General features: G+C 41.4%; 1 protein-coding gene across 5 annotated transcripts in view; it reads right to left on the bottom strand.

The window, feature by feature from the left end:
- Positions 1–14204, bottom strand: part of PCCA (propionyl-CoA carboxylase subunit alpha) — a 277319-nt gene extending 263115 nt beyond the window's left edge. For all 5 annotated transcript variants that reach the window (XR_009965971.1, XM_062624686.1, XM_062624685.1 and 2 more), the window contains exons 1-4: positions 14073–14204; positions 6583–6660; positions 3485–3532; positions 3321–3389 (exon numbers count right to left, since the gene is read on the bottom strand). Coding sequence is in view for 4 of the 5 variants with exons in the window: in XM_062624686.1 (XP_062480670.1) it covers positions 3321–3389; positions 3485–3532; positions 6583–6660; positions 14073–14135 (258 nt within the window). In the remaining variant the exon portion in view is untranslated. The remainder of the gene's footprint in view (positions 1–3320; positions 3390–3484; positions 3533–6582; positions 6661–14072) is intronic.
- Positions 14205–16621: the final 2417 nt, after the last annotated feature.

The following is a 16621-nucleotide window of genomic DNA, read 5'->3' as shown; positions in this document are numbered from 1 at the left end:
ATATGTCTATGCTTAAGGCAATTTAATACAAATACAATAGTACCTGAAGCCTTAAGTGACTGATAGAAGAAAATTAAAGAAATGTGACAAATTGTCCACTACTCCGTAAAGTTTTAGTAGTTTACCTTACTTTCCCATGGGATTTTTTCAGTCATTTATAGTTCATTGCTTCGTATGGCTATAGAATCCCTGCTGTGTTAAAAGATGCCAAGTAAAATTATATCTCATTCACTGCTTTATGCTATACCTTCTTTTGTTCAGGTCCAATTAGTGAAAGCTTGTTCTTCATTTATCATACTTTTAGCTGATTACATTAGGCATTACAATAGTTCTTCAGCCTTCCTCGACAATGTTTGCACCATCAGTGTTACATTTATGGTTGAGGAGGCTCTTTCATCTTAACCTTCTATTCCAGTCAGTTCAGGGGGAAAAAGTACATACGATTACTCTTGTTCAGCTGGAAGTTCTTTGCTTGTTTTCTAATCCCAAAAATAATTCCACCAGATGTTTCAATTAAAAAAATATTTAAAAAAAAATCTAAATTCTATTGATCCTTCCCCACTTTACGTATCCAAGTGTAAAGAATTAGTTTTGCAAGTTGAACTCTGACAAAAAAAAATAGCAATCTGAACAGTATAAAATGTCTTTCTTCTGCTTTCCCCAAAATAACAGATGTAATAAAAAGTATTGGCCAGGATTTTCAAGACCCTAGAAGCATCTATTATGACCTACTTTCCTCAACATACTCAGTATCACACAAGCAACAGGATAATCTATGGTGGTCCCAGCCTGTTTTCCCCAACCACCACAATGATTTTATTTCAGGACAGTTGTTAAAACACAGCAACTTCTCTTCCACAGCACAAAACTTCAGATATATCCCTCTCCACCCTCCTCCCACCTCCACAAAGGTAAACATAATCCAATCCCATTTAATACCATTTCCAGCTATGTCTAACTTTGTATTAATACACAAGCACCCAAAAGTCTGAAGTCACCCACCTCCTTTTAAGTTTTGTTAACATTCACTTCCTTATCATCTTAACTTTAACCTATAGAAAACCTTAAGATCTTTGGCCATTTTTAAAATTAAGAGCATAAAGCAGTATTTTGTTCTTTCCGTTTTTCCTTTTCAGGTAAGCTTTATTTGGCTCTCAGCAGGTTGTTCAATTTCACATCCCCAATTTCATAAAATGGCTAGGACTAGGGAATTTCCCCCTTAAAAGTTTAGTGAGCACATTCAAAGAACCCTGCTTCAGCTCAATTTCAGTTCTGTTCTCAACCACTATGACACAGAAAAGTCAGAGAGATGTAACATACTGTCTGGTTTATCCTCCTTTCACAGTTGTATTTGTAAAAGTGAATTAGTATTAAGAGTATCAGGCTACCCATATTTCAGCAAGTAGCTATGCAGATGACAGGTAATGTGATAATGAACTATTACTATATCTCAAAGGTTACTCTATACTCTAAACAGAAAACTTATCTACTCCAACTATTTCTAAACAATGTAAATATTTTTTTTAAGCCATCCCTACTTACCCTAGTCACTTAAAACCAGGTCCCACTATTTTTAGTAAAGCCAGACAGCTTTGGGATGGGCAACTAGTTCAACTGCATACCTTTACATTTATTTCTGCCTTTGGTTCAATAACCATCATCAGGGCAGCTGTCTATGATATTCATTGCCTTTGTGATACAAGTCTTGAAGGAGAGATATTGCTCAATCCTGTCAAGCACAAAATCACAAAGCTATCACAACTTTATTGCAGCATCCCAGCACTAAGCAAAGAGTTTATCTTAGCTGCATGAGGACAGAGGTTCCTTTGACAGGTTGCACCAGCTCCCAAGTTGGATTTCAGAGTGACCAAGATTTTGCTACCAATGGTATAACCAATAAGGTAGCTGCTGATGGAACCTGAACACAAATGAACACCACACGGCAAGCATGTTACTTCATGGAAAGTAACACAGTTGAAGAATTTGGCCTCTGGACTCATCTACCAAGATCATCCAAACAGGTAGTCACATGCATGACTGCAAAGGCCAGGTCATTCCCCACAATGAATAACTGGAGGTATCCAAGCCATTAAGGCAGATGACATTAGTTAAATTATTTCCCAGTGCAAGCACCCAAACCATGATTAAAGAATGTATGGTAGATGAAAACAACTTATATTTAGGCCAAAAAAAAAAATAGCTTAGACTTAATACCACTACCCTATTTTAAGCACACAAAACAGTGTTTCAAGTAGCCTCTCATTTCCTTTTAAATACTTGGAACTTCTTCAGTGCACACAGCTAATGCTTAACCTTGTACGGATAGGTTTGATGGATCTTTAAGTAATGATCCAAAGAGCTAAGCAGACACTATCCACCCTTACAACCTTTTAGAGCATCATCTCTAGTCCTTGAGCTCAAAATGTCAGCATCTCATTTAACACGCTTAATGCTACCTTCATGAAATATTACATTAATGCATTTCTGAGACACCAGCTTAGATTTCCTTTCTTTTACAAACTATTACAAATTAAAGACCCTACTCCAGTTTAAAGCTAAGACAGCACTATAGATTGAAGCACAGACATTCTCTATTTCCACTTTGTAATTCACTATTTGTACTCCCTTCCCTAAGGTCATGAGTTTTACTTTTGTGTGTCATTCTTGCTCCCTCATTACATTCTTCAATCTTGATTTTCATTCACTACTTTAAGATTTTTTTTCATAGGCTCCAGCTTATGGTAGACTCCACAGAATAAACAAAACCATTCAGACACATCGGAGAGAAAACCAATTCATTTTCTCAAATCTATTACAGACTAGTGAAAGAACATGTTTTCTTTTTTTAAAACAGCTTTTTTAGTGTATTTTCAGAATGACTTCATGCTAGTGAACAAGGCTGCTCGATGCTCCCAAAGAACAAATCCATTTATCCTAACAGAAAACACCATACACATAGGATGGAATAGAAATATCCATCAGCATCCTTCAGTTTTAGCAGACATCATGTACACAAAAAAAATTTAGGTTCCACTGCCACTCTTACACTTGGTGCACGTATCTACTAGGTGTTACTGCCCAGCTTAATCCAGGAAAATAGCAAGGTTAACATTTACACGAGCTAAACACAGTTTTCACTAAAAAAGAAAACAAACCATACTAAATACTTGTCCAATCCTCTCTATCCTCCCCTTCAAGCACATGGAGGAAAATGACATATGCAAAGATACTTCAGAATTGCCAACATTCCCACAACTAGTAATCAAGAAGATTGAGTTACTAAGAAACCCGTCTGCTATTTGAATTCAAGTAGTACTTACAGCATTGGCATCAACATCACTGTGTATGGCAACTGTTTTAATCCCCATCTTCTTACATGTTTTGATGACCTACCATATAAAAGATGACAATTATCAATACTGAAAACAGCAATAGTTTAAGAATTAACTACAAAGAAAAAAAAAATTTAAGATTACATACTTACTCGGCATGCGATCTCTCCTCTGTTGGCAATAAGAAGTTTTTCAAAAGTCTGAAGGGAAAAGAATAATAAGAATCTTGAAGGATGAACAAAACAAGTTTTCTCCCCTCCAGAAATATGCATTTCTCCTCCACTACCACTATAAACCCGGCTTATCCATGAGCTTGTAACTAACTCTGAGATCACCTAATTTTAAAAGGGTTCTGCTGATTTAACAATGATGATACAGCATATAAACAGTATCTTATACTAGATCTATCTAGCACTTACACATGAGCAGAAGAAAAAGGTGTTCACTGCTCACACACCAGCATTCACTGGCTCTCCTTACCACACGCTATGCAGAAACTAGAACCCTATAGAGGTTCTAGGAGCCAGTCAAGTCCAAGAAAGAGACACACTGACAGGTATAGTAGTCAGTACCTCCAACCATCAGATGACCCAGAATACAATACTCATCTCCTGTGGGAGATCTTTAAAACAAATTCCAATCATAAGGAGAGGTTCCTCTCTGCCTAGGTCACAGAGGGCAAAAAAGCAACATCTCCACCACCTACAGGCATGCTGGGTGAGCTGTACCAGCCTTACCCCTCCTTGCAGATGAGCCTCTTGCAAGAAACCTGGTGACATCCTGCACTGCCATCACCACACTGTTATACACTCAATAGTATGTAGCAACCAACGCTCAACAGAACAACAAATCAAATTTACTACTCCCCTGAAATTCACTGTCACCTTTCACACTGGAATGCATTTAGATTACAAGCTGTCAGGAGGGAAGAAGCCTGACACCCTAGACAAAAAGCTCCCCATTAAAAAATAGTGGAGGAGCCCAGAGTTGCCCAGCATAAAAATCTCATTGTTGAGAGTAAGGGTTATTGCTGCCTCTGGCCTTGCCACTGAATGCCCAGGTGCACTTTGATACTGCACCTGCTTGGTTGTAAATACAGACTGCCACTTTTCAGACAATCCTGGTTTACACCCCCCATTGCTTTCCACGTATCAGACCTAGCAGGGATGCAGCTTCAGGACATAGCACTTCAACGCAGTAATCGAACAGTCCTACTCTGCCTCCCATGCTCCAAATCAAAAAACTGGATAAGGAACCAGGAGGACTCTCCCCTTCAGGGGCAGCCCACAGTCATGCCAAGTCAGGTTTATCAAACCGTACCCTTTCAATAGCTATTCTCCTACACCAAATACCTGTTTTTCATAGGGGCAGGGGGAGGAGAAGTACTGCTACTGCAACCATTAAACTCTATTACCCCCACAGTTCTGAGTTCATTTGGGGAGGGGAAGACAGGTGTAAGAGGAGAGGAAGGAACACTGCAAAACCCTGCTATTGACAGACTAGGGTATGTACTGTTTGCTCTCCTACTCCAAACAAACATACTCAAGATGTCCTTGACCAAATTTACTTCTTCAAAGTCACGGGTGAGCTGGCATCACACAATCAGTTTAAAAGCACTATCACATGGTAACAACATGCAGAAATTAAGGGATAAAACCCTCCAAGTAGGAGCTGCAGCAAGCTTATCTGGTAGATTCAACCAGATCTGCTGTGGAATGCACACTCCACTGCCTAGAATACAAGCATACCCACACCCCACTTAAAACATCCTTAAGCATACTACAGCACCATCACAGGACCTAACAATTTGTTTGGAGAGCTTATTTAGCTGAAGAACTGGTCTAAAAACCCAGTGAATAAAACAAAGGTTTCAAACACGCTCATGCAAATGGTTCCCAAAAATACATTTCAGCATTCTGGGGTACCTGAAGTTTTTAAGCAAACAGACTTGAGGGGGAATGAAATAAAGCTCCCAAATACTTGGTATTGAAAAGCTTAACAACTCAAATACTTCATCAATGTAGTTCTTGGTACAAGAGTTGTTTTATTAATCACGTATGGTCACAGTGCAAGACTAAGTATCAAGATGTTAAGAATATTTTACATTAGTTTTAATTTTCTTATTCTGCAATAAAGACACTAACAGTAAGAGACTCGACTCTTGCTCCTGCCATTAAAGACAAGTCTCAAGTCCAGCACATAAAAAAAGCACATGCTGCTTTGAAGTAAGATGCAGCATTACTTATATCATTTTGACTAATTAGCTTTAAAAGGTCTCATATCAAAGGCTGCCTTTATGAAGACAGCGGAAGGGACAGTGAATGGAAAAAGCAGAAGAGCTTAAATTAGCTGTAGTAGCCACTAGTTGAAATTATATCGCTCCTAGTTAAGAGAAACTAAACACCCAATTATATTGTCCAAGCATAACTATGCCTTTAGAAAAGGAATGGGACCTTGATTAAGCAAGGACCTTAATGATTCAAATTTGTTCAGAATAGCTCTTTGCAAGAACAGTTCTAAGTACATGCTATTTCCCCCTGTTTCCTAATACTGTTTCACTCCTGGTTAATTGCTTCTACACTGGTATACGGGCAAGCCTATCAGTCCTGAACTGTCAACATTTTCACTTTTCCATACTAGTGTACCTTCAGCTACATTATTTTTCCCAATGTGTTGCTTTAGAGGCCACACCAGAACAATCTCCCACAGGAAAAGTTTTTCTTGGCTCATAACTAAACTGAGATTGCCATTGCACAAGTCCCAAGATGAGCATTTACTATTCTCTGCAGGCCTTAAAGGCCAATCTTTATGCAAGCTCTAACAGTTCTGCCACTATTGCTTACTTTTGTTTCTAGGAAAAGAAAACTAGTCTTGCTAGTCTTGCTCCTGGGCGTTTTAACAGGCTTATACCTCCCACACCATGCAAAATATTATAGTAGTTTCATAATTATAACATGTTCAGACCAGTGTGTTAACTTCCCCAACCTCAGAACCACTTATCCAACCTTTTAAAAGGTATGCACTTGAAGTATCCAATCTTGACAAGTATATTGCAAAAGCAACTTCCTTTTTTTTAAAAAAAAAAAACAACCAAAAACATGCAAACATGCTATTAAGACAGTGACTGTACATCGGTTAGACTGGGAGAACTACCACTGTTAGTAGCAGCAGAGGGGAGAAGACAGCTTTAAAAGCCAAATATCAGTGATACAATAAACAAAATGTTAAAATCATGCACCATACTACATACCTTTTCATTTGGGTCATACACAGATGAATACAGTTTATGTGAAGTTATAAGGCACCATCTTGAACACAGTGTTTCACACTACAGAAGAAAAGAGGGAGTTAAAGGTTTTTCTCTGCTACAGTACTCCAGTAAGATAAAAACAGTTCATATACTGACATCTTGAGGAAACTCTTTCATATCCTTTCATTCCCCCACAAAGTAGATGAAAGCTTACAGATCTGTCCTCCCCCAAGCACACATCCAACAAACAGGAACCAGAAACAATTCAGAAGCTCTAGACAGAGTCATGAGCTTAGATATAAATCATTTTTTAATAAGCCCTCCACTACATCATCTTCTTTCCTTCTTGTTCCAAGAAATACCTAATAAGTAGTTTTCAAAAGAGCACGTGCACGCGAGTGTACACACCGGGGACAGGGAGAAGCCTTTGCTGGTACGGACCTGCTGGGAGTAGAGCAGGTAATGGTCTGGGCCAGTACACCAAGCAAAGTAGAACAGATTTGAGATGATAGTTCAGCTCCTAGTCTTCCCTACCAAAACCCCTGACAGTGGTCTAAGGAAGAGAGGCCTTTTTCTCCTCTCTGAGGCTTTGCTCTGAGCCAGCTTCCACAAAGGCAGCTCTTACAGCCTAACAATTTATTATATGGCAGGAAAGAGCAAACTATATGTGCTATTTCAATGGATGATACCACAGACCTGCAAGTTTATCCAAAAGGAGATTGAGACAGGTACTTCTTAAGCAAGTTAATTCGACAACACAGTATCAGTTAACCATAAACAAAAAACAATCACACACATAAGTGATCCCCCACCAAAGCTGCACCAATACAGACAGCTCTGAGAGAACTAACTTGCCCACCCAGCTGGAATTAAAAAGACTGTAAAAAGCCTTAATACTGAATACTGTCTAGTAGGAAGCACAAAACACCAGTGACTGGCAACTGCCAGAAGCCAGGACCTGTCAATTCTGTCTGAAAGAACTGTTTTCAGAAGTTGCAGAAATCTAAGCAGTAGAAAGCAAAGGCTCAAAGGCAATTTGAAAAAAACAAACAAAAAAAAAAAATACATATATGTGCTACAATCAAACCCACCACCACAGGTTTCTTTTGCATGGGTGTATTCTTCATCCAAGATGTGACAGCACAAGCTGTTTCAGGCATTAAAGAGGGAAGATAAAGTTAAGGACAGAATTCTGCCAGCTGCAACCACATCTACCAGCTGGTCATATCCAATATTTACAGAAGGACTGTAACACCTTCAGTGACTGTATTGCAATCTAGATCCTGTCAGAGGCAATCATAGAATGGTTTGGGTTGGAAGGAACCTTAAAAAACGTATGGTTCCAACACCCCTGCCATGGGCAGCAACACCTTCCACTAGACCAGGTTGCTCAAAGCCCCATCCAGCCTGTCCTTGAACACTGCTAGGGATAGGACAACCGCAGAAAAGCAAGGATAACTATAGCAGAAGCAGCAGGGCATACTCTCCTACTCCAGAGTACATGCAGTTAAGCAGATTGAGTTCCTCTCAAACACTACTGACATTAGTGCTTGTGGGACCACAAATCATCTGAAGAAGGTCATAGAGAACACACAAAAAACCCTACACCAAGTTAATATTACTCATAAAAGAAAGTACTCGTTAAGGGTCAGTGGGGCTAATCTAAATACTGCAGGTGGGGGGGGGGGGGGGGGGGGGGGGGAGGAAGGAAAGCTTCTGAACTTCCTTGTAAACAACTTTCATACAAAGCTAGCTTTGAAGGCCTATGGAAAACTAGAAAAGTAATGCCACAGATGTAGACTGGAACAAAAGGCTATGATGGGAAAATTAGTTAGCCTTAAGCTTAGGAATTTTAGCCATGTGCTGTCTTAAAGAAAAGCTCTGTTCAAACTTTTTATACAAAAGAAAAAAATTAAAAAACAAACAAAAAGAAACAAACCAAAAAAACTGTAAAAGCATTAAGCCACACTCAGTTCAGTTTTCACACTACAGATTTCACATAAAAATCTTGTAATAGCCTAACCTAATTACGCACCTATGTTTAAAAACTTAACTACCTCCTCACACACACTAGAATCACTTAGAAAGCCAGGTTCAGACCTGAACTGAATACATGTGGGGTAATTTCCTAAAACAAATCAAGCATATTGCTCAACTTCAATGTGAAATTCCAACTCTAATTCACAGTTTTGGAAAGAAGAGCTTGTGGGGTTTTGTATGTATCTGTACCAATATACACTAAGGTATAAGAGCTTGCTTAATCTAGAACCCACCTCAAAAAAAAAGTTTCTTTAGAGGTATGCTCTTAGCCACTATAAGCAATCGAATAAGTACTTAAAAATAAATGGACATTTTGTAAATAATGCACAGCTAGGCTTATAGGAACACTGCTAAATTGCCATCTCCAAACCAACAGCTACTCAGGTGTCACCTACCCCTGGGCTTCCAAGCTCCTGCTACAGGTAAGTTCATTAAAAGCTACACCAAAACCTCCAAAGAATTCCCAAACCACCAACTTGGCCAAGCCAATCTAGCTCTCAAGGTACGCTCTTAATTGGCTGCTGCCTCAAAACCACACATGCTTTAAGTATTACACCTTACATAAAAATTTCCTTAGAACAGAGTCCAGAGAGCCCAGCTTGACCTAGTGACTTTTGTACCTTGCAAAACTAGAAGGCAGCAGAGTCACCAGGTATAACCTATTTTTGTCATGACTTGTTACTTCAATTTGACAATGCTTTTGACTCCTGAAGGCCCAAGAACACAGACTATACATTTATTAGAGCTCCACCCCAGACTTTTCAGTTTGGCTTGGAGTTTTCCACTTCTACTTAATCCTTAAAACACAGGTAGCATTAGTACTGTATTATGGAAAAGCATCCTGCTTTACCTATTAATTGCACAATAGCCAAACTGAGCTCAAACCTGAACAGCTGTAACAGTTATAAGTTCATGTAAATCAAACTAATTTATAGAAGATTATGCTCATCGCACACCACCTCTCTGAGTCCTAGAAGAGAACCTGCCTCCAGGGCCTTAGGAAATCTCTTTGGGTGGTTTAGAGACACTGAATACACAACAGCAACATAGAAAGTAAACCTGCTATTTAGAGATGGTTTACATGCGTGTGTTTAAAAGCTTATATGACCTTCATCAAGGAAAGAAATTTCCCTATCATACTGGTCATCTTGTAAAGAACTCATTGATACTGAGCTTTACAGGCAGAAAGAGGTCTTTGTGTTGAAACAGAGAATGCAGAGTTCTAGATCACAGGTAGGAAAAGCATCATATACCAACATCTGCTTTAAGAAGTCTGATATGGGAATGAATGTATATTTTAGCAATTACTAGAAATTACAGTAAGCAATGCCCAGTAGTAACAGCTAGAACAGCATACTTTCCACTAGCCATAAGTTCTACCTCTTTTAATTGCAAACAAAAATGTAGTACAAGGTTCTGCAAGGTACACTGCACCATACGTAGCTATTCTTTCACTCTTACCAGGTTTGAGAAACACTGGTAATTTTAAGAGGAAGAAAAAATAAATCTGTTTTTCATAATTGCCAACACAACACAAAAAAAAATACAAGTAAGGAAAATAATCCACTTAAGGCTACTTTTTTAAAAACTAGACCATTCCTACACTTAAGTAACTTTTGCTTCGTGCCAGTCCCAAAAGTTTGTACAGTCACACAGTGAACTGGACCAGAGAATATATCCAGCTGAGGCAATACTCACAAGGAGAGGGAAAAATGTGTTCTCAGCCACATTTCAGTCCATATCCACTTAGATATTCAAGCAGCAGCGCTGGCACAAGTTGGATGGAGGCGGGAGTTCAAGAGGAACAGCCTACAATCAAAACCTACCAGATGCAAAAAGCTGGAATTGTTTCTCATGCAGGAGCTTAGACAGCTCCAGTAAAGCTAGCACCTGTGAAATAAATCACAGCACTGAAATAATCATGCAGGAACCACCAATGCAAGCATGGGACAGACCAAATAAGAAAATGAAAACATACTAAGTGTTTCAGAACAAAACTAAAATTGTTTTACTCAATGTAAACTTTAATGAACTCTTAACTTCCAGAATGAAGACTTGCCCATAGATGGCACGGCATGCTTTGCCTGCAGAATCGTATAATAGTTAGGTTTGGAAAGTACCTTAAGATCATCTTAGTTCCAGCCCCCCTGCCATGGGCAGGGATGCCTCACACCAGACAATATCGCTCAAGGCTCTGTCCAACCTGGCCTTGAACACTGCATTTCAGGGATGGAGCATTTACCACTTCTTTCAGCAGCCTGTTCCAGTGCCTCACGACCCTCTCAGTAAAAAACTTCTTTCCTGTATCTAACCTGAACTTCACCTGTTTAGGTTTAAACCCATTAACCCCCATCCTATCACTACAGTCCCTAATGAAGATCCCCTCCCCAGCATCCCTATAGGCCGCCTTCAGATACTGTAAGGCTGCTATGAAGTCTCCACACAGCCTTCTCTTGTCCAGGATGAACAGCTCCAACTTCTTCACATGGGAGGTGCTCCAGCCAATCAAATCTGCCAAGACAGGCAATTCAAGTGTGTGATTGTGGAGCACAGAATAGTGGAAGAGATTTGGTAAACATCTGCTGATGCTATTAGTTCTGACCAGCTTCTGGAAAGTAATCAGTTAAAATACTTGATTTTGAAGTTGCTCCAAATTGAAGGTAGAATCCAAACAGCTGCTCCCGAGAGCAAAGAGGACATCAGAAATCTCTACCTGTGGTATACTTTAAGACTGTTTGTCAGTACTCAAATCTGTAGTTTACATACTAGAAACTCCAGAATGGTTACATTCGTGTCCTCAGAGCAGTGACCATTTTAACTCCCTACCCTAATTGCAGATGATACCAATCTTGCTATCCCATCAGCCTAGTGTTTTTGGGCTCCTAAACAATGGGAAAATCTTTTCCCTGGAATAACAGCATGTGAAAAATAATGTCACAGAAGAAAGCAAGGAGCTCCCACTGTACAGATAACTTCCATGACTAAAAAATGGTGGGTGCATAGGTAACAACTTAAAGAGCTTAGATGGGTGAGAAACTTTCCATACATTTAGTTCACTGCTTAGAAAACTGATCTACATTGATCAGCAGTATTCTTGATCTCACAATGTATACTATTTATCACCTTTTTTTTTCTACATTATTTTAAGCAGTCTCACAGCTTTCGTGGACACATTTCAAGGCTAAAATATCAAAAGCCATCTCATCCTCATGCTGTAGCTACAGCCTTCTTTCAACATCAGATTTCTTCTCAGCTCAAAAAATGCAAAGCATTCAGAAATTTTAGCTATATTCTAAATAGGACCAGTTCTGCATAAAGTTAAACAGAAGTGCTGGCCATCAGATTATAAAGACAACAATTAGTTAAATACAAGCTCACAGTTTTTGCCCTGTCTTTTCTCGGGTCATTTATTGATACCCACATGAGAGGGACAATAGAAGTTAAGGACAATTTATGAGGTACTGGCTGTTGCAAAAGAAAGTCAGACCTCCAAGCATATTAAAGTTTTAAGACATCAATTATATTATTCACCTATATCAGCAAGATACAAAAGAAACTATGAAAGTAATCCTCATGCTATTTTTTAAATGTTTTCCAATATACTTAAGTCTTGAAGGTGACTTTCATACACCAGTATTAAGGGATAGAAATTACTTCAATTAAGTCACAAGGGCTATTAGGTACCTATAAAGGCATTTTGTTTTACAAAGGTGTTGCTAATGTACCGTTTCTATATTGTTTACACTGATGCAGTCAAATAACTGCACCACCCTTGAGATGTTAGAAAGGAAGCAAAGTAGGTCTTTCCCAGGAAGGCTCGAAAGGACTGACATCAATCTTTGCACTATTTAATGCAAAGTCTTCCACAGCTATACACACACATACACACACACGTGTATATGGCTACCAAAAATAAAGTCCTCAAACAGCACAAGCCCTCTGCTAATTCCAAATCATTGTCTCCAATCAAATTTCTTTTTCTTTGCTTTTCAAGAAGCTTCTCTGGGGTACACCTTCACAACAAAACAGTTTTGCTACACATATTTCCTAAGGAAAAATACTTCAGTAAAGCACATCCTTTTTAACTCTTTAATCCCTTCTCAGAATGCCCTGCCCACATAAACCATATATTTCGCATGCTCCCTAAGGATGCGTGAAGAGTTCTTTACCGTACTGCTGTGGGGCTACATGTTTAGGAAGAAACCTATCCCACACCCTCAGGGGTACACAGAACAAGCATTTTCTGTGTGTTGCTCTTCTCCACCAGAACTCGCAGGCCTCCACACACATCTTCCTTTGTGGGGTTGGGGATGGGGGAGAGGGGAGTATAAATTATTCCTACTGTAAACGATTAGATTATTTTGCACCACTTTTCCATGTACAAACTAGCTGCAGTGTCATTCAACTGTTACACAACACTATGCTTGTTCTTACCCTAAATAATCTCTTTCATTTAACATAGCCTGTAGAAGACATAGCAGCTGCTTCAATGAAGTTACTCCACAGCTTAAGGAACAAAGCTTTATAGAAATTTACAGCCGACAGCAAATAAAAACATTAGTATAGTTCTGCAGCAGGTTGTTTCACATTTTCAGGAAGAGTAAGAGTAAAAAAACACCACAAAGCTTTAAGCGACAGCTGAAAGATCCATGAGTATCACGGGTAAAGGGGGAAGATACAACACAGTCCACAAAGCAGCAGCTTTTTCTTGTTAGCAGAGATTTTACCACTACAAATGGTACAAAACCACACTCTACCCTGAGGTTTTTATAAGCTCACGTTTAACAGAGGAAGAGGATAGATGGAAATTGGAAGTAGCCATGACCCCGTCCAGCAGCAGAAAATTAAGGAAAAAGGGGGGGGGGGGGGGGGAAGAAGCAGCACTTCTGGCAACACAGAGAGAGGATACACCAAGCACAGGCTCTGGCGTACTGCGAGCCCTCGGCAACCCGAGCCCAGGACCCAGATTTCGCAGTTTCCCGACTGCCACCACCTCCGGGGACACGGCCAGGTCCCCGCCGCCCGCCTCAGCCACCGGCCCGGGGAGCACAGGCCAGCAGCGGCCCCTCGGGAGCTGGAGGGGCAGCAGCACCTTCTCCCTTCTCCTTACACCCTGCAGCCCGTCACCGCCGCAGCAACACACCGCGGCCGCACACACGCTCCCCGGCGGCCCCCCACCCAGACGGGGGCACCGCCAACAGCCCCAACCGTTTCGCGACCCCAGGAACTACGGAACCCCCAGGTCCCACACACGGTGGACAGCACCTGCCCGGCGCTCCCCGCCGCAGCTCCTCATGAGAGAAGGGGTGACCCGGCCAGCCCTTCACACAGGGGCACCTCAACCACCACGGCGAGCGGCCTCACAGCTCAGCGCCGAGCAGGGGATAAGGGACGAAGCCGCACTCCCGGCCCTCTTTGGTAGGTCCACGCAGCGCCAACGCGGCCCTCACCCGGAGCAACGTCCAGAGCCCCCGACGGCCGCCCGCGGCCCCCCGGCGCAGCGCCGCCGCCATGTCTGTCACCGCCCTTTCACCCTCTGCGGCGCAGGGCCGGGCCGCCCGTAGCCAATCCGAGCGGCCGCCTACCGGGGGCGGGGAGGGCCGGGCCCCCCTCCGCGGGTAGCGGCAGCTGCCGGCCGAGCTTACTCGGGGCTGTGTGCCGGGCAGTGGGGTGTGTGTGCAGCGGCCTGCAGCAGGCCGTGCTCTTGTCTGTGCCAGCAGCACAGGCATACCGCTGTGGAGAGAAAGGATCTATTCATCCACCGGGTTTCCCTGGGAAGCTCTGAGGTTTTCCCTGGAAAGCCCTGAGGTTTTCCCTGGGAAGGCTGGCTGCGCCAGCAGACAAGAGCCAGGCTCCGCTATGAAACGCAAGCGAGGTTGGCATGAGGAGGGGCAGGAGAGGGACGCTGCTAATCCTCGATTTCCGAACATCTGCGGCATTACTGCTCGGCTCCCTTGTACATGATACTCTGAGTCAGCCTGTTATGAAATGACCTGTGCAGCTGGGCTTGGATTCACTGCCGCAGTTATCCTGGATCTCAGCTGATGGAGGTGCCAATCCTCATGTCACTCGTCATCCCTGGAAATGCTATGACTGTTTTACTGTGAGGAGAATTTATAAGAAGCATCACTTGTACCCATCTCCAGGTTTTGTTGTGATACAAAAAGCATAAAGCTGCCCACAACACTGAAGCATAGAAAAGATGAGCTCCAAGGTGTTTGAATCAGTGTTCACAAGGCAAAGGAACAACTGTTTTTTCTTCAGATAGTGTTACTAAAACAATGGTAATGTGGGAAAGGAGGGTAAACCTGAACCTACTCTTTAACTCTTTATTCTCATTACAGTAGCAGAGAAAAGCTATGGTTTGTGAAGCTGAAAGACAATTATTATTAGCTAATGAAAGGAACTGTGTTGTAGATAGATTGCAATTCATCCAAGACATGCTTTGTCACAAAATCCCAATACAGCTAGAAGATAGCAAAAAAAAAAAAAAAAAAAATTACATCCATAGGGAAAACATGTATGTGCAACATACATAGTTATATTAGGAATAAAGCCCTCAGGCTTTAGACACAAGCTTGGTCCTCAAGCAGGGTAAGAGGACATTTCCTATACAGTCAGATGATTGTGTAACTGCAGTAACCATTGTTAGAGAGTTTTCATCAGCGCGCATTACTCCCTCAACTCACACACTACATCAACCCTTACATTTTTATCCCATACCTTTATAGTCCTCAGTAAATTCTCTCAGGCTCCACAGGCATTCACATCCTGCAGGGAGAACCAGGGTGTCCCAGAACAGCTGGCATGCTTCAGGGAGGCCCTGGAGGAAGAGAAAAACTTCTGATCAACTGGGCTCACCCAGACATGGGGATTTTTGTAGGACTCTAGCTGCATGGTCCCCTCAGTGGAATACAAGTTCCTACTTGCATTTAAACATTATATTGAATTTTTTGGCCTAGTTTTATTGGGTTTGACATCACTTTTTAAACTTTCTGTGTCAGTATTTATGTTCAAAGTGAAGAGGCAAAAGCTGTGACAGAAAGGAGAACACTGGGCTCATCTCTGCTGCATGCTGAAGGTATGTGAAAAGACTTCTCTCCCTTTCCTCCCAAGTGAGTAACAAAAATAAAATCCAGATTGGGTTGCCTGTGTTGCATGTTTATGCATTTGCTGTGTATTAACACTGCGTATTAACAGTGCCTACAACTGCACAGATGGGAGCAATGCAAGAAAACTGTTCTTTGCAATTGATAGTCACAAGCAGACACCAGAGATTTTTTTTCAGAACACATGGAGAGTCTTGAAAATAAAAAGAGACCAAGAGCAAAGGGAGGTAAAGGCCACATTGTCCTTCACCACAGGCTCTGCGTTAGATATATTAGATGCACAGAGATACACACCACAACATCATGTTATTGGATTAGAACAATATCCTGAGGCACTTGACGTCAGTTCCTCCTGCATGCATAAAGCAAACAGTCACATGGCATTACCAGGGTGTTTTCTTTTCCTCGACAGAGGAGATTCTCTTTGCAGGCCCCGGTTGAGGGATGGCAGCCACCTACAGAGGCACATCAAAGGAGGCCCCCCACAGCTGCAAAGGGAAACTGCCTGGGATTACACAGAGACAGCGCAGCAAAGAGAAACTTCGCAGCCAGCTGGGTGCATAAAGAGCTTGATACAGTGAGAAATGGTCTAGTGCAAGTCTGTTTCCAAGTGAAGCTAAGGCTCCTCATGTGTGGAAGGGTCTGGGAAAAAAAACTCAAGCATGCTAATCTCTTTTCCATTTGTACATGAAGTCTTCTGCTTATATTTTGTCTGACAGATTTTAGTAACATTCTTTTTGCTTATTCTATATTGAACTGGGTACTACACACAAAATATAAAATTTTATTTCTCTAAGAAAAGGGAGATATCTGATGGATCAAGTTTATGCCAATTAATATTGAACATTAAAAAAAAGAAGCCAACAAAGAGAGGTTAACATATATCACCA

This window comes from Pezoporus occidentalis, unplaced genomic scaffold (genome assembly GCF_034315485.1).
Source record: "Pezoporus occidentalis ecotype Australia unplaced genomic scaffold, CSIRO_AGI_Poc_V1 ctg27, whole genome shotgun sequence".
In the NCBI taxonomy this organism is placed as follows: Eukaryota; Metazoa; Chordata; class Aves; order Psittaciformes; family Psittacidae; genus Pezoporus; species Pezoporus occidentalis.
This window is presented reverse-complemented; position numbering and strand designations above follow the sequence as displayed.